The 22,265-nt window shown below is 49.0% G+C and overlaps 2 protein-coding genes and 1 non-coding gene across 17 annotated transcripts in view; 2 read left to right on the top strand and 1 right to left on the bottom strand.

Moving 5' to 3' along the window:
- CLSTN1 (calsyntenin 1) overlaps positions 1-22,265 on the top strand; it is an 833,174-nt gene that overhangs the window by 355,714 nt on the left and 455,195 nt on the right. The gene's annotated exons all lie outside the window — the stretch shown is intronic.
- Positions 1-22,265, bottom strand: part of KIF1B (kinesin family member 1B) — a 154,698-nt gene that overhangs the window by 30,299 nt on the left and 102,134 nt on the right. For 5 of the 8 annotated variants that reach the window (XM_049775257.1, XM_049775259.1, XM_049775261.1 and 2 more), the window contains 6 exons: positions 17,572-17,665; positions 16,826-16,974; positions 13,647-13,825; positions 10,426-10,563; positions 7,261-7,509; positions 899-1,017 (listed from right to left, as the gene is read on the bottom strand). In XM_049775257.1, the coding sequence (XP_049631214.1) occupies positions 899-1,017; positions 7,261-7,509; positions 10,426-10,563; positions 13,647-13,825; positions 16,826-16,974; positions 17,572-17,665 (928 nt within the window). The remainder of the gene's footprint in view (positions 1-898; positions 1,018-7,260; positions 7,510-10,425; positions 10,564-13,646; positions 13,826-16,825; positions 16,975-17,571; positions 17,666-22,265) is intronic. The other 3 variants (XM_049775263.1, XM_049775264.1, XM_049775265.1) reach the window with 1 other exon arrangement.
- LOC126012917 (U6 spliceosomal RNA) lies at positions 15,799-15,905 on the top strand. The gene has a single exon (XR_007497260.1). It is a non-coding gene; the product is annotated as a U6 spliceosomal RNA (small nuclear RNA).

Below are 22,265 nucleotides of genomic sequence, written 5' to 3'. Positions count from 1 at the left end.
TGTATAAAAGAGACCACAGGATTCCAGGGATCCACGGCTTCTTTCTTTGTTGCTTTTGTTTTGGGGCCACTCACAGCAGTGCTCAAGGCTTACTCCTTACTTCCTTGCTCAGGAATCACTCCTGGAGGTGCTTGGGGTGGGGGTGGTGGGCACATGGGATGCCTGGAATTGAATCTGTTTGGGCCATAGGCAAAGCAAGTGCCTTATCCACTGTATATTCAGGCCCTTCTACTCAAACTTCTTTTGTTATTGTTTGCTTGTTTGTTTCTTTGTCTTTAGGCCACACTCTGGGTGCTCAGGGGTTATCCTTGGCTCTGTGCTCAGGAATTACTACTGGCAATGCTCGGGGGACCATATGAGATGCTAGGGATGGAACCCAGGTGGGCTGCATGCTAGGCAAATGCCCTCCCCGCCATATTATCACTCTGAAAGCTGTCAAGACACTTGATCTGAAGTGCCGATGACTTTTAGAACGTGAGTCCTAGGAGGTGCTGCACATGGAAGGAAATTCCCTTCACCTCATTTTCCAACAGTGGGGACCGAGTAGGAGCTGCCTGTGGGCTTCAGAAAAACAATGCTAAAGGATCAGTCGAGGTCTCTCCAGACAGACAGACAGGTAGACCCAGGTCGTGTGTTCCAGAATGTGTAAATGCGCATGTTCAAACACACAAACACACCCCCGCACGCCCCCACATGCGCATATACATGCCCCCATACACAACCCCATATCCACGTCCATGCATGCATGCATCAGCATGCACAGCCCCACAGCGCGCGCGCACACACACACACACACACTCACACACACACACACACACACACACACACACACACACACACACACTACACACACACACACTCCAGGCAGCATCCATGGAAGTGAGCTGGGCATACCTACCTGCAATGGCCTGGACGGCCACCCGTAGAAAGCCCCGAACTTCTCCCTTCTCGCTGACCACGGCCACGCGGTGGATCAGAGGGACGGGGTACAGCAGGTTGCTCAGATACACGAATGCCCTGGACACAAGCAGAAGGAAACACCTGAGCGGCTTCGGGGAGAAAGCGGCTGATACTCGCTCGCCAGAGGCCTCTGTGCGTCGTGGTGGGGACACTGCTCTAAGCCCTCTCTGGTCTCCTCTCCTGCTGCCACCAATGCTCTGTCCCCATCTAAGAGGAGCAGCAGGGGAAGCACTCACGAAACAGAGGCCAACGGCCAGCCCAGGGCTCCTCAGCAAAGTGCTCTGTGGGCAGCAGAGTGACAGGAGGCAGGAGGCAGGTTCAAGTCTGGATGTGAAGTTGGAGGGGCTGTTTTTGTCCCCAACAGAGGGATAAAGGGCAGGGAGGTGGGTCCAAAACGCCCTTGTTTACTGTTTAGTGGTCCCCAGTCACGCTTCTAGGGGCCTCTACTCTAGAGGGCTTAGGGGACCGGGATCGAACCTGGGTCAGCCATATACAAGGCAAACACCCTCCAGGCTGTGCTATTAATCTGGTCCCAGAGACCAAGTATTTTCTATACCAGTGTTCTTTTTCTTTGGTTATTTGTCTATAAAGCCATTAATTTATAGATATTTTATTTGTCCTAGGGGCCACACCAAACAGTGCTGGGGGTCCTGGTCATAACATTCATGTCCAGTGGTGCTGGGGGATCCTCCCCTCCCCCCCCCCCCCCCGCATTATCAGGGATCCAACCCAGGTCCTGGACTCGACACACCCCCAGCCCTGATTTTTCAAAAAGGTAGTAAGAGTCTGCGATCCCAAACCATAATTAAATGTTCATTAGTTATGAATGGGAAATTAGGTCTAGGTCCCACAGTTCCTTCTGTCTCACCATTTCCTACATGCTGGTCTCAGAACTAAGGATGAGACACAAGGTAAACATTTGTGGCAAAAAAAAAAAAACAAAAAACAAAAAACAAAAAAACAACCAAAAACTCTGCAGAGAACTGAACATGACAGCTATGTCTGTGGCAGCTTTTCCTGCTAGGAAATAAACTTTAAAAGAAAGAGGGGAAAAAAGCAGATGGAGGGAATGACTGGGATTACAACTCAAAAGGAAGGAAGACAATTCAGAAAGGAGATGAAACACACTGCAGGGGAAAATAATGTTACTGAAACGATAACAACATAAATGGCACATGAATGGGAAGTCCAACCAAATATGAGGGTCGAGTGAAGGTTAAAGCAGATCATGTGACAGCAGCTCCCCCAACCCCCTTCAGTCTGCTCCGAAGGCGGGAGGACGGTGCACAGCAGCAGAGTTAAAACTTCGTGGTGGTCCGGAGCCTACATGTGTGGTCATGTCTTCAGGTAAAGGCCGACACAGGATCTGACCATCCACTCCCAGGACAGTAACCACAAGGGCTGATCTCGGGCATATGGAGGATTTCACAGCCTCAGTGGACACGCGGCCATATATTTTCTTTCGTTCCCTGGATCAAGACCAGGCCTGGACTCCATCTTCCCTCTAAACTCCACTCTGAGCCCCACTCTATGTCAAGCTTTTATTTATTTTGAATTTATTTATTTGGATTTGGGGCCACACCTGGCAGTGTTCAGGGCTTACTACTTTGCATTCAGGGATCACTCACAATGGTGCTCCGGGACCCACAGGGAATGCCGGGATTGAACTTGGGTCAGCCGTGTGCAAGGCAAGTGCCCTCCCCACTGTGCTACGCATAGTCCCAGCTCCCACCTCATGCTTTTAATCTCCATCTTTCTCTCTTGCTCCAAATACCACGCACAGGACATGTTTGTCCTGCAGGCAGTTTCGGTACTACTCGGTTTCCTCCCTGGTTTCTGTGACTGTCAACAATCGGTCTGTCTCACCCAGTGGACTGGCAGCTGGTGAGGGCAGGAATCATGGCTGGTTTTGCCTGTCATGAGACACTGAGCGTCTGGCATGTTGACTCAATGACTTACAAGTGAACGACTGTGTGGCTATGTGAGGGAGTGAACAGGAAAATTCTTCTCTATCTTTAAGAAGAATGAAATTCTTCTTAAATCTGGGGTAAGGGGGCCGGAGAGATAGCATGGAGGTAGGGTGTGTGCCTTGCATTCGGCAGGATGGTGGTTCAAATCCCAGCATTCCATATGGTCCCCCCCTTGAGCCTGCCAGGAGCGATTTCTGAGCGTAGAGCCAGGAGTAACCCCTGAGCACTGCAGGGTGTGACTCAAAAACCAAAAAAAATCTGGGGTATGCCAGAGGAAGAGAAGCAAAGCCATCCAGCTTTATATTAGGTTAATTTAAAACATTTTTGTTTTGGTTTTGGGGTCATGCTAGTGATGTTCAGGAGTTGTACTCCTGGCTTTGCGCTCAAGAATTACTCTTGGGGCCGGGCGGTGGCGCTAGAGGTAAGGTGCCTACCTTGCCTGCGCTAGCCTTGGACGGACCGCGGTTCGATCCCCCGGTGTCCCATATGGTCCCCCAAGCCAGGAGCAACTTCTGAGCACATAGCCAGGAGTAACCCCTGAGCGTTACCGGGTGTGGCCCAAAAACCAAAAAAAAAAAAAAAAAAAAAGAATTACTCTTGACAGTGCTTAGGGGATCATATGGGATGTTGGGGATTGAACTTGGGTCATCTGTGTGCAAGGCAAATGTTTCTTCCTGCTGTTCTATTGCTCTGGCCCCAGTAGGCTGATTTTTAAAGCCATTCTTATGGTAGATATTAATTATACAGAACAATGTTTTTCTTTCTTTTTTTTTTTTATGTATTTAGGTTTCTGGGTCACATCCGGTGATGCTCAGAGGTGACTCCTAGCTCTGCACTCAAGAATTACTTCTGGCATTGCTCAGAAAGAATTGGTTCTGGGTTGGCCAGGCTGGCTGAGTACAAGCCAAGCACCCTCCCAACTGTACTATCTCTCTATCCTCAGACAGAATGGTTTAGGTTTCTAGCTAAAATTAATTTTTATGTGCTGCTTTTTGTTTGCTTTTGTTTTGGGGTTATACCTGGGCCACACTTCTGGAACCACTCAGGGCTTACTCCTAATTCTGTGCTCAGGAATACTCCTGGTAGGGGTCATGGGGACATTATGTGGTCCCTGAGATCAAAAGATGATTGGCTGGTTGCAAGCATGTGCCCTACATGCTGAACTATCACTCTGGTCCCACTAAAAAAAATTGTTTCTGGGCCACACCCACTGGTACTAAAAGCTAACTCCAGCCTCTGTGCTCAGGGATTATTCCTGGTAGTGCTCAGGAGCCATATGAGGTGTGAGGGTTCAAATTGGGGGTCAGCTGCATGTGAGGCAAGTGCCTTGTCCATCGTAGCATCTCTCTAGCCCCCACCTGCAGATTTTATTTTATTTTGTTTCTTTGTGTGTTTTTGGGCCACACCCGTTGATGCTCAGGGGTTACTCCTGGCTCTGCGCTCAGAAATCACTCCAGGCTTGGGGGGACCATATGGGACGCCGTGGGATCAAACCACGGTCCGTCCTAGGTTAGTGCATGCAAGGCAAATGCCCTACAGTTGCACCACCGCTCCAGCCCCCCACCTGCAGATTTTAAACAGGAATTTTTTTAGTTATTCTGCATTCTGAGAGTCCTTAGACCTTGGCCCAGCAGACTGAAGGTAAACAGAGATGACAGAGCAGAAGACGTATGGGATCTATGAGCAGGAAGGTGGATGACGTTACATAAAGACGGAAACAAATTTTAACGTAAAGGTTAAAAAATAAAAACACCACCCAAACCCAGCATAATTAACAATTCTAGTTACAGGAAGCATGTTCAATTTTGGTATTTAAGTCACAAAATAATTCTCTCGTCCCCCCTTTGATCCCAGAAGGCTAGCTTAAATTAATGGAGATTTCAATTTGAAATTCAGAGGAACGCTTCATAACGTCTCCTCATGCCATCAGAAAACAGCTAAAGGGACAAGCTCTTTTGATTTCCACATAAAAGTGCACAGAGGCGACCAAGGCCAAGACATAAAATCAACGTGTTTGGAATTTGGCAGGGACCCGGAGTTTCTCATGAGCGGCGCAGTCGGTGCTGACAGGGGAGCCCCACTTCGGAGGTTCCAGTGTGTGCCTGGGGGGCTGTTGTAGGCCAGGCCCTGATACTCGACATAGGTCCCCTGTTAGTTTCCCCACTATCCCCAGGGCTTCCTGGCACAGTGAAGAGCTAAAGGGTCTGGGACCTGAAGCAAATGGAACGGCCATTTCCCAGCCATTCCTACATAGCTGTTTCCTTTGGAAGCTAAGTTGAGGCAATTACTTTCTCTCTTTTTTTTCCCCCTTTGGTTTTGGGCCATACCCAGCAGCATTCAGGGGTACCTCCTGGCTCTTCACTCAAAAAATTACTCCTGGCTTGGGCCCGGAGAGATAGCACAGCGGTGTTTGCCTTGCAAACAGCCAATCCAGGACCAAAGGTGGTTGGTTCAAATCCTGGTGTCCCATATGGTCCCCCGTGCCTGCCAGGAGCTATTTCTGAGCAGACAGCCAGGAGTAACCCCTGAGCACCGCCGGGTGTGACCCAAAAACCAAAAAAAAAAAAAAAAAAAAATTACTCCTGGCAGACTCGGGGAACCCTATGGGATGCCGAGGACCGAACCCGGGTCAGCTGCATGCAAGGCAAAAACCTTTTTTACTGTGCTATCACTCCAGTCACCCCTCTTTTTTATTTATTTACTTTTTTGGTTTTTGGGCCACACCCGGTGATGCTCAGGAGTTACTCCTGGCTCTGTGCTCAGAAATCACTTCTGGTTTAGGGAAGCATATGGGATGCCAGGAATTGAACCCAGGTCTGTCCTGGGTCCCCAACATGCAAGGCAAACACCCTGTGCTATTGCTCCGGCCCCTCTTTCTCTTTTTTAAATTTTGTGTTTGGGGGGCCGGGAAGGTGGCGCTAGAGGTAAGGTGTCTGCCTTACAAGCGCTAGCCAAGGAACGGACCGCGGTTCGATCCCCCGGCGTCCCATATGGTCCCCCCAAGCCAGGGGTGATTTCTGAGCACATAGCCAGGAGTAACCCCTGAGTGTCAAATGGGTGTGGCCCAAAAACAAAAAAAAAAAACAAAAAAAAAATTTTGTGTTTGGGCCATACCCATTGGTGTTTAGGGGCTACTCCTGGCTCCGTGCTCAGAAGTAACCCCTAGTTGTGTTCAATGAAGTGCGGTGTTGGGGGTTTGAACTAAGGTTGTTGTGAGGCAAAGCAAGTGCCTGGTACTATTTCTCCAGCCCTTTATACCCACTATTGTTGGGGTTTTGTTTTGGGGCCGCACCCAAAAGTGCTCAGGGTTGACTCCTGGCTCTGCACTCAGAAATTAGTACTCCTGGTGGTGCTCCAGGGACCATGTGGGATGCAGAGGACCAAACCCAGGTTAAATGAGTGCAAAGCAAGAGCCCTACCACTGTAAGAGCTGTCATCACTATACAGCTCTCTGGCCCCTGACCAGAACGCTTTTGTTGTTCTTTGTGGGCCAGATGCAACAGTGCACAGGGCTAACTCCTGGCTGCTTGCAGGGAACCTGTGCCCAATATGGAGGCCTGTGCCCAGTATAGGGGCCTGTGCCGAATATGGGGGTTCTATGCTCAGTATCAGGGCCTGTGCCCCAAGATCAGACCCTGTGCCCCAGCACTGGAACCCCTGTGTGAGCAGGGCACAGCCCTCAGATGGAGCCCAAAACAATGCTCCCCCTCAGTCTGAACAAAACAGTCTCAGAGCTGCTCCCTGGAGCACTGAACAAATACCCATTGTCGAAGCTGTCAACAGAAAATTTCATGAAATTCCTGGTGCATGAATTTACCACTGGTCAAATGTTAGTGGAAGCCAAGCCTATCGACGAGCTCCGGGAGATGGCCAAAGGCATCTGATTCGAGGGAGAAAACTTGATGTTCTGGGGTTGTTTTTCTTTTTCTTTTTGGACCCATGACTAAACCCAACAGAAACTTCTGCAGGACTCAAGCCTGGGGTGTCCTGTATCTCGGGAGACCTCTCGCACCCTGAGTTGTTCTGTGGATCTCACTGGCTTCTCCCCTCACTGTCCCTTAAAGGAAAAGCGAGGCCCAAACACCCTAATCCGGAACATTTGATTCCTTATGTCCCTTTTCCTAAGCTTCAGCTCAGAATCATCAACCAATTGCAGCTACAGGGACTCCTCCAACTTTTTGGAGGTCCCCTTCAAGCCAGGCCCGGTCAGCCGGGCTAGCACCGCCAGCTGGTACTGAGGGCACTGAAGTGACCGTTAACTGCATGATGAGCCTCTTTAGGGCAAAGAGCTGGTCCCTTTTGGCCATTTTCTCCCGCTCGCTGCACCAACCTGCCCACTAAAATGAACCAAGGGGAGCGGTCGTAAAACGGGTCGTGCCCGTCACTGAAGAGGTCCGATCCCTCCTCGGTGCCCGCGTCAGAGCCGGTGTCGTCCACGAAGGCCTCCTCATCAAAGTCCTCCATGGGGTCTTGCTGCTCGTCGGCCAGCTCTGTGATGTCCGAGTCGGCCGTAGAAAAAGTGGGGGAGGGCGTGCGGTCGGCCAGACGCTCGTTCACGCAGCCGTGGAAAATGGGGGAGCTGGACGAGGTGGCGGGGAAGGGGGGCACCGAGTGACAGACAGAGTCAGGGAGAGAGAAGAGTTGGTTAGACAAGATGCGGCGGAGCCCGGCAGGGTTGGGGTGGACCGACGCGACCAAAGCCAGCGGGAAAAGCAAAAGGACACAGTGAGCAGAAATTATCAGGGTTCAGGTGAAGAAGGGGGGAGAGTGGATCCTATCAAAGGAGAAGATTTGGAAAAGCACAGGAAACACGTGAGTTGAGGGGGACCACTCCAGGTAAGCTGTGTGCTGGGGAACCTTTACATAATGCTCTGGTTTCTTTTTTGTTGTTTGTTTTTTGGGTCACACCCAGTGACGCTCAGGGGTTACTTCTGGCTCTGCCCTCAGAAACCGCTCCTGGGTCAGGGGACCATATGGGATGCCAGGGATCAAACCTGCATCTGTCCTGAGTCAGCTGCATGCAAGGCAAACACTACCACTATGCTACTATTCAGGCCCCTAATGCCCAGGTTTCTACGTGAAAATAGAGACCATCCCTCAGGGGACAAGAGCAACTTCCAGGTCACCCTGGACCAAAGGAACAAAACTAATCAAACAGTGTGGGAAAAGAAAGTCTGACTTCCTTCAGGAGATGTATTTGGCCAATTTGTCTCTTTCAAAATACTAGCAGAGGGAGCCAGGAAGGTGGCGCTAGAGGTAAGGTGTCTGCCTTGCAAGCGCTAGCATAGGACGGACCACAGTTCAATCCCCGGCATCCCATATGGTCCCCGAAGCCAGGGGCAATTTCTGAGCACATAGCCAGAAGTAACCCCTGAGCGTCAAACATGTGTGGCCCCCCTCATAAAAAATACTAGCAGAGGGGGCTAGAGAGATAATATGGAGGTAGGGCGTTTTCGTTGGATGCAGAAGGATGGTGGTTCAAATCCCGGCATCCCATATAGTCCCCCAAACTTGCCAGGAACAATTTCTAAGTGTAGAGCCAAGAGGAGGCCCTGAGCACTGTGGGTGTGACCCAAATTGCCCCCCTCCCAAATACTAGCAGAGTGCACCAAAAAAAAAAAAAAAAAACGAAAAAAAAAAACCCACACACAAAAACAAAACAAACTGCTATGAGAATAAAGCAGAATGTTTCATTCCTTTGTTGTTGTTTTTGGTTTGGGGCCATGCTCAGGGGCTACTCCTGACTCTGTGCTCAAAGATCACTCCTCGTTGTGGGGGACCATCCGGGATGCTGGGAATTGAACATGGGTTGCCTGAGTATAAGGCAAATGCCCTCCCTGCTGTGCTACCTATAACCCCAGGCCCCAGAATGTTTCATTTCTACAGAGATTTGCGGGTTGAGCTCCTCCTTTCCACTCAGTTCTGTGAGAAATGTCAGGAAGTCTTCAACAATGGAAAAAGAATTCAACAGCTGACATCATTTAAGCTCCAAACACTCTGCCTCTAAAATCCCAAGACAGTGACCCGCTACAGACAGTCTCCCAGAGGCAGTCCTAGCTTCCACCACAGCCACAAACTAAAGAGCTGTGCTAAAAACACGGAGGTCACAGCAAAGTCTGGGGACATGTGAGTTTGAGCACTGTAAGCCATGCTCTGATTCTGAAAAGAATACAGCCAGAAGCACTTTTAAAAATAAAAATAATCTATCTTGGGCCTGGAGAGATAGCACAGCAGCGTTTGCCTTGCTAGCAGCCGATCCAGGACCAAAGGTGGTTGGTTCGAATCCTGGTGTCCCATATGGTCCCCTGTGCCTGCCAGGAGCTATTTCTGAGCAGACAGCCAGGAGGAACCCCTGAGCACTGCCTGGTGTGGCCCAAAAACCAAAAACAAAACAAAACAAAAAAAATCTATCTTGTTCATCTCTTCACTTTTTCTTGTTTTTTTTTTTTTTTTTATTTTAGGGCCAAACCAGGTGGTACTCAGGGCTTACTCCTGGCTCTGTGCTAAAGGGATCACTATTGGTGGTGTTCAGGTGATATCATCTGGGGTGCCAAGAAACAACCCCATGTTGGCTACATGCAAGGCAAATGCCCTACCCACTGTCCTATTGCTTGAACATCCCCTCAGATATTTTTTTCTGTTGGGGCCACATCATGTGACGCTCAGGGGTTACTTCTGGCTCTGCGTTCAGAAATTGCTCCTGGCTCGGGGGACCACATAGGGTACCAGGGGGTCGGACGGTTCTTCCTAGATCAGCTTCATGCAAGGCAAACACACTACCGCTGTGCTATCACTCCGGCCCCTCCCCTCAGATATTTTTGTGCATGAGAAGACAGGCAAGGAAGGCTGCCTGCGACTGTCCTCGGAAGGCTGAGACAAGAACAGGCCTGTGGGCCCGGAGAGATAGCACAGCGGCGTTTGCCTTGCAAGCAGCCGATCCAGGACCAAAGGTGGTTGGTTCGAATCCCGGTGTCCTATATGGTCCCCCGTGCCTGCCAGGAGCTATTTCTGAGCAGACAGCCAGAAGTAATCCCTGAGCATCACTGGGTGTGGCCCAAAAACCAAAAAAAAAAAAAAAAAAAAAGAACAGGCCTGTGACATCAACCGGGAGGGAAATAAGTCATGTGACAACTGGTGTGTCTGAGTGAATATGATGATGACATGCGGGGCTTTGGGACTTTTTCTTTTACCAGTCTGTAACATCTGCCAAGGTTTTATTATTATTATTATTATTATTATTATTGTTATTGTGACTATTTTAATTTGGTTTTGGGGCCATAGCTGGTGGTGTTCAGGGACTACCCCTGGCTCTGCACTCAGACACTATTCCTGGTGGGCTAAGAGAAAAAATACAGGGTTCTAGGGACTGAACCTGGGTCAGTTATGATGTGCCAGGCGATCGCTTTACCTGTGTCCCAGGTGCTTGTTCCGGCGCGGCCTCTGCTAATAAAACTGCCCATTACTGAAAATCAGGCACCACACAGACACCACCTACCTTCCGACCAGCTTGAACCAGTGGAACCGGTCATAGAACGGGTCGCTGCCTGTCAGCGTGGCCTCGCTCTCCTCCGGGGCGCCCGAAGCCATCTCCCCGGCCCGGTCATACATCTCCCGCATCAGATCCAGCCTCTGCCTGGAGAAGAAACAAGGGTTCTGGGTTCACATCATCCGGCTGCAACAGACAAGTTGCGGGAAAAGCATCTTCTGTGGAGATCAAAACAACCAAAGAGAGGCTGGAGAGATAGCACAGCAGGTAGGGCGTTTGCCTTACATGCAGCCGATCCAGGACAGGCGGTGGTTCGAATCCCGGTACCCCATATAGTTCCCTGAGCCTGCCAGGAGCAATTTCTGAGCAAAGAGCCAGGAGTAACACCTGAGCGCTGATGGGTGTGACCCAAAAACCAAAACCAAAAAAAAAAAAAGAACAAAAAAAAAATCAACAAACCATCAACTATCAGTAACTTTGTAAATAAAAGTTCTTTTTTTTTTTTTTTTTTTTTTTTTTTTTTTTTTTAGTTTTTGAGTCATGCCCGGTGATGCTCATAGCTCTGGCTATGCGCTCAGAAATTGCTTCTGGCTTGGGGGACCACATGGGACGCAGAAGAATCGAAATGTGGTCCATCCTATGTTAGCACATGCAAGGCAAACGCCCTACCACCTGCAACACCACTTTGGCCCCAAAAGTTCATTTCTTTTTGGGGGGTCATACCCGGCAGCGCTCAGGGGTTACTCCTGGTTCCACGCTCAGAAATCACTCCTGGCCAGCTTGGGGGACCACATGGGATGCGGGGATTCTAACCATCGTCCTTCTGCGTCTAAGACAAATGCCTTACCGCTGTGCTATCTCTCCGGACCCCTAAAAGTTCTCTAATTAAATAAAAAACTTTTTTTTTTGGCTTTTTGAGCCACACCCGTCAGCATTCAGGTGTTACTCCCAGCAGGCTTGGGGGACCCTATGGGTTGTTGGATATTGAACTGAGATTGGTCACGTCCAAGGCAAACATCCTCCCCGCTGTGCTCTGGCCCCAAATAAAACAATTTTTAAAAAATGGTTGGCGAGGACGTAAAGTGATATGCATGATAGACCATCATTAATAATACTGTAAACCACAGTGTCTCAAAGGTAGACACAGAGAGAAAGTGAGCAAGAGAGAGAGACACAGTCAGAGATAGACACAGAGATGTACCACAGATGCTGAGAGGGGTTAGAGCAGAGGGTTGGAAGGGAGGGAAACTGAGGACATTGATGGTGAGAAATGTACCCTGATGAAGGGTTGGGGTTGGACTTTGTATGACTGAAACTCAACCATGAACAACTTTGTAACCAAATCTCATGGTGATTCAATTAAAATTTTTATTATTAAAAAAATAACGGTAGGAGCTGGAGTGGTGATGCAAGTGGTAAGGTATCTGCTTTGCCCATACTAGCTTAGGACGGACTGAGGTTCGATCCTCTGGCGTCCCATAAGGTCCCCCAAGCGAGGAGCGATTTCTGAGTGCATAGCCAGGAGTAACCCCTGAGCGTCACCAGGTGTGGCCCAAAAACCAAAAAAAAAAAAAAAGGTAATGAAATCACAATAAAATAAAATGGCTGGGGGGTGGGCAGGAGAGATAGCACAGCAGTAGGGCGTTTGCCTTAGACGCAAAAGGACAGTGGTTCGAATCCCATCATCCCATATGGTCCCCTGAGCCTGCCAGGTGCAATTTTTTTTTCTCTTTTTTGGTTTTTGGGTCACACTCGGCAGCGCTCAGGGGTTTCTCCTGGCTCTACAATCAAAAATCGCTCCTGGCAGGCTCAGAGGACCATATGGGATGCCGGGATTTGAACCACCAACCTTCTGCATGAAAGGCAACCGTCTTACCTCCATGCTATCTCTCCGGCCCCCAGGTGCGATTTCTGAGCATAGAGCCAGGAGTTATCCCTGGGTGCTGCCAGGTGTGACCCCAAAACCAAAATAAATAAATAAAAAAAATAAAATGGCTGGAGAGATAATCAATGGGCCAGGGTTCTTGACATGGTGCATGTGGCCAATCCAGGTTCTACCACTGGCATCACAAATGGAGCTTCAAGCACTGCCAGGAATGATCTCTGGGTACAGAGCCAGGAGTAAACCCTGAGCACTGCCAGATATAGACCAAATATAAAAACAAAAGTGTGGGGTTAGGGTTGGCGTGCAAAGCTTTTCTCTCCCACAGTGCATGAGAGCCCACTGCGGCCATGCCTGTCAAGACTCAACCCAGCAATGCCAGACACAGTTAAGGCACTCAGGCCCTGCAACGAGCTGCTTGGGCCTGGCCTGGCGCTGCTAGTGAGGGCACTGGGGCCTCTAGCATTGCTCCGGGGCCACATGCTGGCAGGGACTGAACTTGGGGCCTTGCAAGGCACCCACTCCAACCTTTTCCTCAGCCCAGAATGCTAAAACCTTAACAGCAAATCTAAGGAGGTTATATTTAAATCCTATGTACAAGCGGCAAGGTTGGAAATGGTTTCATGTAGAGAAAAAAAAAGTGGATGGAAAATTGTTATTACTGGCAGCAGCAACAATCAGAAACACACAAGAAAGGAAAAAGGAGAAACTGAAGCAATAGCACAGTGGAGGACATTTGCCTTGCACAGGGCTGACCTGGGTCCAGTACCCCAGATGAACCTGAGCACTGTCACAGATGACCTTGGGCACAGAGCCAGGAGTACCCCTGAGCACCACTGGGTATGACCCAACCTCCCACAAAGGGAAAAGTGACAATACAGATAAGAGTCCAGCAAGTCATAGGGCCGGAATGGTGGCTCAAGCCGTAAGAAATCTACCTTGCTCGAGCTAGCCTAGTACAAACCGCTGTTCGATCCCCAAACGTCCCATATGATCCCCCAAACCAGGGGTGATTTCTGAGTGCATAGCCAGGAGTAACCCCTGAGCATCACCAGGTGTGCCCCCCCTCCAAAAAAAAAAAACCAAAAAGACTCCAGTAAGTCACTACTATTTCCTAAAGAAAACAGCAATTAAAAAACAAAAGCCAGGGCCTGAGCTATGGCACAGCGGAGAGGGCATTTGCCTTGCATGCAGCCAACCTGGTTTGATCTCTGGCATCCTATAAGGTCCCTCTAAACTGCCAGGAGTAGTTTCTGAGCTCAGAGCCAGCTGTAACCCCTGAGCACTACCAGGTGTGGCCTAAAATAAAAAAACAAACAAACAAAACAAAAGCCAAACCTTTCCATACCTGAGTTTCTCCAGTGACCAATAGTGTGTAGCTCCATTCTTCAGATCCTGAACTTCAACAGCCACCACTGTGCGTGGGAACGGCCTCTCTGCGTGGGTTTTTTCCATCTCACTGGGAAGTAATTCAGGAGGCAAAGGGGAGTACAACGTGTCGGTGAGCAGGACAAACTGAAACTGCACCTGGAGGGGACAGAATGAAGAATAGGGGTGAGACCCCGCAGGCGGGCCTTGGTTCAGTATTACTGACCCGCCCCATCATGCCAGTACTAAAAAGACTCTTAGCAGAGAAGACAGAGCACAGAATTGTAGATGTGATGTGATCAACTCTGCACTGTCAGCAAGAAGGTTCTAGAAAGGTGGCAATAGAATGATACCTGAAGGGGTGAGGTTTGAAAATGCAGAAAATGCAAATAATAGCTGGGAACCAACCCTAGGGGCCCAGAAATACAATGCAGAAAGGATCTCTGCACTCCTATGTTCATCGCAGTACTATTCACAATAGCCAGAATCTGGAAACAACCCAGATGCCCCATAACAGAGAGGAGCTAAAGAAACTGCGGTACATCTATACAATGGAATACTATGCAGCTGTTAGAAAAAATGAAGTCATGAGATTTGCTTAAACATAGATTAATATGAAGAGAATTATGCTAAGTGAAATGAGTCCGAGGGAGAATGACAGACATAAAATGAGCACATTTACTGTGGGATCATAAAAAAAGCAGGATGGCACTAATATTCAAAGACAATAGAGATGAAGTCTGGAAGGATGGTCCATGGTAGGAAGCTTGTCACAGAGCGGGGGATGCAGTGAGGGCAGAGAAGAGACCACTAGGACAGTGAGAGATGGGAATGATCACTCTGGACAAGAACTGGGTGATGATGAAAGGAGACAAAGTGAAATGCATGATAGCCCTTCAGTAACAAAATTGCAAACCACAGCATCTAAAAGGAAAAGAAGTGGGGAGACTGAGAAAGAGATAAAGAAGAAAAACATCTACCAGAGGCAGGCAATAGAGAGGAAGGGGAAGGGCGGGAGGGAAACTGGGGACATTGGTAGCAGGAAATGTGCCCTGGTGAAGGCTGTTGGACACTGTGTAACTGAATCTCAATCACAAGCAACTTCATAACTGTGTATCTCTCAGTGACCCAATTAAAAAAAATTATAATGGGCCAGAGTGGTGGCGCAAGAGGTAAGGCATCTATCTGCCTTGCCCTCGCTAGCTTAGGACCTCGGTTCAATCTCCCAACATCCCATATGGTCCCCCAAGCCAGGAGCAATTTCTTTTTTTTTTTTTTCCAGTTTTTGGTTTTTGGGTCACACCCGGTGGTGCTCAGGGGTTATTCCTAGCTCTGTGCTCAGAAATCGCTCCTGGTGGGCTCAGAGGACCATATGGGATGCCGGGATTCGAACCACCATCCATCTACATGCAAGGCAAACGCCCTACCGCTGTGCTCTCTCTCCAGCTCCGCCAGGAGCAATTTCTGAGCACATAGCCAGGCATAACCCCCGAACATCACTGGGTGTGCCCCCCCAAAAAATTTTAAAAATTATAAGAAAACAAGAAATAGCTGGAACTAAAAGGCAACAGGAAAAGTATCTTACATGTTAATCTAAGAGAATAAGCCTGGCTTTGACTTTAACATGTTTTTGTTTGGTTGGTTTTTGGGTTACCCCAGCACCACTCAAAGGTTCCTCCTAGCTGTGGGCTCAGAAATCACTCCTGCCAAGCTTGGGAGACCAAATGGGATGCCGGGGATCAAACCCTAGATGGTGGTATGCAAGGCAAACTCCCTACCCACTGTGCTATCACTCCGGCTGACTGACTTTGACTTTAAATAAATCTATTTAGAGACTTGGTTTCCTAGCCTGGAAGAGTTATATTGCATTTGAATAACTTAACCCCCCTAATAATTTTTCTGTCACCAAGCAAAAAAGACTGCAGAATTTCCCTGCTGTGAGAGAGCATGGGGAGGACTCAAGCCTGCATCACTTTCTTCCTCACAAGCAGGGCTGAATATGGTCTGTAGTAGTTCCTGACTCACAGCCAGAACCACCTCAAACAGCAGTACTCATCAGAGTGTGACAGGCATGAGTACTCTGCCGGCCCAGGGATTTGTTTCCCAAAAAACTGAATGAAAACTTGGGGCCGGTGCTCGTTTCGGCAGCACATATACTAAAATTGGAACGATACAGAGAAGATTAGCATGGCCCCTGCACAAGGATGACACGCAAATTTGTGAAGCGTTCCATATTAAAAAAAAAAAAAAAAGAAAGAAAACTTGGGGCCGGAGCTATGGCGCAGCAGTAGGGCATTTGCCTTGCACACAGCTGATCCAGGATAGGATAGGCTTTGGTTAGATCCCTGGTGTCCCATATGGTCGCCCAAACCAAGAATGATTTCTGAGTGCACAGCCAGGAGTAACCCCTGAGCGTCACTGGTGTGGCCCAAAATCCAAAAATAAATAAATAAAAACAAAAACAAATAACAACAACAACAACAACAACAAAACTTAATGAAAACTCCTGGTACAGCCTTGAGGAAAACAAGACAGTCCCGTCTTCATTGGGTCTCCTTGAGAGGGGGCAATTTCGGCAATGGACCTGCTCTGTTGGGATCATTTATGGAATCAAAGGGTAAGCTATGGGTGGGATGTTATTTTGTCTGTTTGGGGGCCAGGCCTTCGAGGATGAACAACCTGAGAGAAAACAATGAGAAAGAACCAAGATTTTCAGAAGCCCCAGAGAGAAGCCTTCTTGAAGGAGTTGGTTCCCCTGGCTCTGTCAAGAGCAATGTCTTCTCATTTGTAAGAGAAACTGGAAAAGGTAAACACTTCCCATTTCTTGTTGATTAAATAGCTGACTGGCATCTCCTCTGCCCAGGCTTCTAGAAGGGATGTGTGTGTTTGTGTGTGTCTATGTGTATGGGGTGTTGACTTGTATGTCTGTGTGTCAGGTGTGGATCTCTCTGTATGTGGAAGGATGTGTGTGTGTGTGTGTGAGTCTGTATGGAGGGGTGTGTGTGTATATGAGTGTGTGTATTTGTGTGTGTGATAACACCCTTCCCTAGAGGGACACAGATGAGCCAATCTGAGGAGACAGTTCCCGGTGAGGGCCCAGAGGACACGCAGCCACACACAAAGCACTGTGCCTGTGGCTATGCTCAAATCCCTCTTTACCTTCTTCTTCAGCTCCACACTGATGGCGTTGGCCTCCTTCAGGTATACAGCATTGCCCCAAAGCAAGTCCCTGAGAGACGTGAACTGGTGACACTTCCACTTCCGGAAGGCCCATTGGGCCAGCTCGAACTCATGCTGAGTCCAAGGGACTGAAAGGACAAATGAGGAGGTTTTTTTTTTTTCAGTGCAATTTCCCAACTCTGTGGAAATCCTTCTACCTCATCTCTTTTCTCATTCAGTCAGCTCTGTTCTGGTTTTGCTCCCTTCAGATGCTTCTGTTTTGTTTCATTTGGGGTCCACACCCAGCAGTGCTCAGGGCTCACTCCTGGCTCTGTGTTCAAAATATCTGGAGGAATTCGGGGGACCCTCTGGGATGCTGGGGATCAAACCTGGATCAGCAAACACCCTACTCACTGAGCTATCGCTCTGGCCCTGCACTAGCTTCTCTTCAATAACCATTAATCTGGATTAATTTTAAAAGTCTTATTATTATTTCCTGGGGTGCTGGGTTTGGTCACATCCAGAAGCAGAGGAGGAGCCCGATATATGACGTTGGGGATTGAGCTTGGGTTCGCTGCATGCTGAGCAGGCTCTTTACCCTATGTGCTATCACTCCAGCTCTCAAGGGCTATAAATATCAATAAATAATAGACTCAAAGATGACCTCATCTATCTTTTGCATCCAGGAAAGGTCACTTGATCCTACAGAGCCCAGAAATATAGAAAGTCTCAGCCTTGGACTTCACCTTCTTCCTCCTCTTCTTCCTCTTCGGTTGTCTCTGCAGCGAGGGACCGGGTCTCCACTTGCTTCTGTAAGGCTTGCAACTTACTCTCATAGTCCTGGGGGACAAAAAAGGGGGGGTCAGATGGAGGAGACAAAAAATGGCAGAGAAGGATGAGAAAGGAGAGTATAAAGGTAAAAACATAAAAGGAGAACGAGAGAGAGAGAGAGAGAGAGAGAGAGAGAGAGATCAAAGAAAGACTTGGGGATCAAAAGCACAAAGCAAGCTGGGGAGAGAGACTCAAGGGACTTAGGTACAGGTTCTGATCCCCTGTAAGACACTATGCCTAAGTCCTGCCCAGAGAATAGAGTCAGAAGTTACCTCCTCTCCGCACCCCTAAATCCCAAAGAAAAATCCACCTTCCCCCAATGCAGGGATGGGTCATGCCCATACAGTTAAATTTCATCCTTGGCACTCTGGATCCCATATCTGATCTGGTAATACAGGGTATGGTTCTGGGGCACCAAGTACAGCACCCCCAAAATACCCCTAAAACCCTGCAAAGCACACAGGATGGTCAGTACTGAATACATCCTACCAATAATCAAGTTCAATCACAACCTCTCTCTGCTCCCCAACTTAGAGGGCTTTATTGAGGAGGACTGGACACATGTCTTGGGGATACTAACGGCAAAGAGTGGCTCTTGATTTGGGGTCACAGGCAAGGGAACATGAGATTTTGAATGGGAGAGCCAATGTGTATCTTTTATTTTATTTTATTTTTGGTTTTTGGGCCACACCCATTTGACGCTCAGGGGTTACTCCTGGCTATGCGCTCAGAAATCACCTCTGGCTTGGGGGGACCATATGGGACACCGGGGGACCGAACCACGGTCCACCCTACGCTAGCGCTTGCAAGGCAGACACCTTACCTCTAGCGCCACCTTCCCGGCCCCGCCAATGTGTATCTTATTATGCCCACATCAGGGCTGTGATTCATGTTAATCATAGCCAAGTGTCAGTCACTAGTGGTACACGCCACCATCAACGCACAACATACAACAGGACCAGAAAAGCTCCCACTCACCAATGTCACTGATACTTCCATTAGTCTGTTTGCACGGGAGAACATGATACTACAGGGGCTGGGGGGATAGTATGAAGGAACCCCAGCTTGATCTCTGGTATCAGAGGGACCCCAAGTATTACCAGGTGTATGGCCCTTTGGGGGGGCACTTTCCTGGTGTCCCTAGCACTGCAGGACTTGAATAGTGTGAGTCCTTCTCAAGCTTCAGCAGTGACCCACAGGCAGAGTATTGCCGGGTGCGTATCCCGCAATCTTTCCCCTATTCAAAGGCCCCCTCACAGTCCACTGGTGACTCTGAGATTCCCGAAGGGTGAAATCTCACTGCCTCTGTGGCTATCTAAAGGTGAGGTAGCCTTTGGGGAAAGGAAAAGATCACACCGCATTCAGGATGGACATATGTTATATATGAAAGCATTTCCATAAGATTATTATATCTGCCTGTTGTCCCTTTGTCCCACCTTTACCTTCCAGGTGGGGGCGCTGTTGAGAGCCTAATAAATAGTCTGGGAGCGAGGTGCTTGGGGTCCTTTGGTAGAGTTTACTGGCTGGCTCCAGGTGTTTTTTGGAGCTGGTAGTAGGCTGACAAAGGACTTTGCACCCAACTTTCTTACCCCTTTACTTTTTTGTCTGTGTGGATTATTTGTTGCGGATAAATATTACCAAGATCTTCTCCCCCACCTCCCACCCCCAGGGAATAGGGGAATGGGAATGCTGTTTGATTTTGGAGGACAATATGCTCCCTTTCCCAAAACCAGGTCGTACAAGAGCTTCCAACAAGGACACCAAAAGAGATCACCAGAAAAGTTCTGAGTATTATTCCCATCTTCATATATTATAGGGAACCCTACAGTTCTGTTGAGTTCATGAAAAGTCACTGGTCTGGAGCTATGGCAAAGCGGGGAGGGCGTTTTCCTGGCATGTGGTTGACCCAGGTTCGATCCCCTGTACCCCATTATGGTCTCCCAAGCCCACCAGGAGTGATTCCTGAGTGCAAAGCCAGGAGTTGGCCACAGGGGAGCATCTCGGGGTGTGGCCGGCCCCCAAACAAAAAAACAACTAGAATCATTAAAGAAAGCACAGTAATAAATGTGTGTGAAAATTAGCAGCTTTTGGTACTTACAAGCAGTTCCATGCCTCCTACCGCTTTTTAAAGGTCCTGAACTGGGCTTTCCCTCTCCTGGAATGTTCTTCACTCCACCTTTCTACCTATATTTTGAGGTTTTCCTTTGTGTCAGGAACTGTTTTTACATGTTAAGGCATTAAGAGATGAAGTGGCTACTGGGGCCATGGCTTCTAGTTCCCCACTCACCCCCCCCCAATTCTCTGAACCCTAAACAATGTACTTCTGGGGGGCACACAGCCAAGTTTATCAACTTAAGGAATTCTTTGGTGTTGCACCATCGAAGCAGAGGGTGTGGAAAACTGGGCGGCCCACCCAATCTACTGTATTTACTTTCTGGGCCTTTTGAGAAGTCTGTTAAGCTCAGCTCTTTGGCTATGGTTCTCGAAGATGGTTGCTGCATCAGCAGCAGCAGAAAAATGTCCCTGATGCTCAGGAAAGCCAGAGTGACCAGGGTTCAAAAATCCGAAACTCTGAAGGTGGATAGATCCTGAGATCAAACAAGAACCCCAATTCTCAGGCTGACAAGCACAGATAAACAGGGAAGCAGCCACATGGAACAAGTGCCTTATTCTGGATTCTCCCAGGTCCAAAGCTGTCCACAGACCAGGGACCTAGAGGCCCTCGTGATTAATGTTGGGGAGCACTAGGCTGGCTAGGAAAAGGAGCCCCGAGTGCAGATGTTGGAGGGAAGTCAAGTCCGAGAAAGGTTTCTAGTGTAGAGGAAGGGCAAAAGCCAGAGTAAGGGACAAACCCAAGTGGCCTAGTGAGGGGATAAAGCGTGATTGTGTCGCTGCAGGAGGTCAGACAGGACAGATGGGCCCAAGGGTCCAATGGACCGAGTGTAGGCTTGACATGGGGGAGATCTGGGCTGAAGCACCACCAGGAGTGATCCCTAAGAACTGGGCTAGGAGTGGCTCTTGAATCATGCTGAGTATGTTCCGAAACAAATAAAAAAAAAAAAAGAAGGGGTGAGGTTGGGGTCATGGAAGCAGGTGAGCAGCACCCCCTCAAAACATGCCAAGTCTGACAGTTTAGAATCTGAAGTGTGATGAGTTGATTATTGTTCTTAGAAGATTTTTTTTTTCATTATTCCTTTTCTTTTGTGCTTGGGCCACACCTGGCGGTGCTCAGGGGACTACCATAGCAAGGTCCTAGCAGCACTGTAGTAAGGAAGGAAGGGTGCTCCGAGAGACAAAGGCATCTCTGAGGAGGTGGCATTCCAAATCAAACCAGTGTCTCCATTTTGGTTTGTTTTGGGGTCACACCCTGCGATGCTCAGGGCTTCCTCCTGGTTCTGTGCTCAGAAATCAATCACTCCTGGTGGGTTTGGGAGACCATCTGGGGTGCCAGGGGTCAAACCCATAACAGCCATATGCCAGGCAAATGCTGTACCCACTTGGGACTCTCGTGCCGGCCCCAGGGTCACCATCCTGGTCTTCTGGTTTGGCGGCTACTGCCTTTAGAGTAAAATCAGTAAAATCACCATGTGGCAGTCATCGACTACAGTGGCCTGGTTCTTGCTGACCTGCCTCTGTTTATTTATTTAGTTTTAAACTTTGATTGATTGGTTTTGGGGCCATACCCATCAGTGCTCAGGGCTTACTCCTGGCTCTGCACTCAGAAATCGAACCTGGCAGGCTAGGGGGACCGTATGGGATGCCAGGAATCGGATCCAGGTCCCTCCTGGGTAAGCAGCCTGCAAGGCAAATGCCTTACCACTGTGATATCTCTCTGCCCCCACCCCCCGCCTCCATTTAATACCTTGTTATCTGCTGAGCTGTCCACACCCTGTGGACTGGTACCACTGAGCCAAAGTCTTAGATCTCTCCCCCCCAGGAACTCCCTCCCTGGCCCCAACCTTAGTCTTGAGCAGAACTTTCAGGTCCTTCCTTCTCCTTTCCTTGACTTTCGGTGGGGGGGCGCAGGAGTATCCTTCATCCTGGGCACAGCCCAGCTATACCCACAGGCTCATCCTGCTGGAGCCATCCCAGGGTCCCTTCTCCCTGACTTCACTTGGAAAGTATCTCGTCTCGCTCCATTAATAGCTGCTTCCAGAAGACCCCAACACTTGCTCTGACTTCACCGCCTCTGAACTCAGCACTCCCCAATTTCTTTGGAGACAACTAGGGTCACATCCATCTCCTGTATATAGTCACTTGGTTGCATTCCCTCACACTCCAGAGATTTCAATTCCCTTCCTTGACATGTCCGGCTCTGGCCCTAGGTTTCCCGAATACCCCCCAACACTGCCTGCACCACCTCTGTGTTTCTGACAGTTCCTGGGCTCTGCATGCTTCCTCCCAACCAGTACTGGGCTGCACTATGATAAGTAATTTGGGGAATTCTGTTCTTGGTTCAAGCTCCCTCTGCCAAACTCAGAAGAAAGGATGACATTCAGGGCTACTCCAGTCTTTGGGCTGAAAACTCTGGGGTTCCTCCAGGAGGCTAAAGTCTGGGCAGTCGCACCCACACCCCACAACCCCACAACAGTGGGCATACAAGTGGCTC

This window comes from Suncus etruscus, chromosome 6 (genome assembly GCF_024139225.1).
Source record: "Suncus etruscus isolate mSunEtr1 chromosome 6, mSunEtr1.pri.cur, whole genome shotgun sequence".
Classification (NCBI taxonomy): domain Eukaryota; kingdom Metazoa; phylum Chordata; class Mammalia; order Eulipotyphla; family Soricidae; genus Suncus; species Suncus etruscus.
Note: the sequence above shows the minus strand (reverse complement) of the source record. Positions and strands in the feature narration are given on the sequence as shown.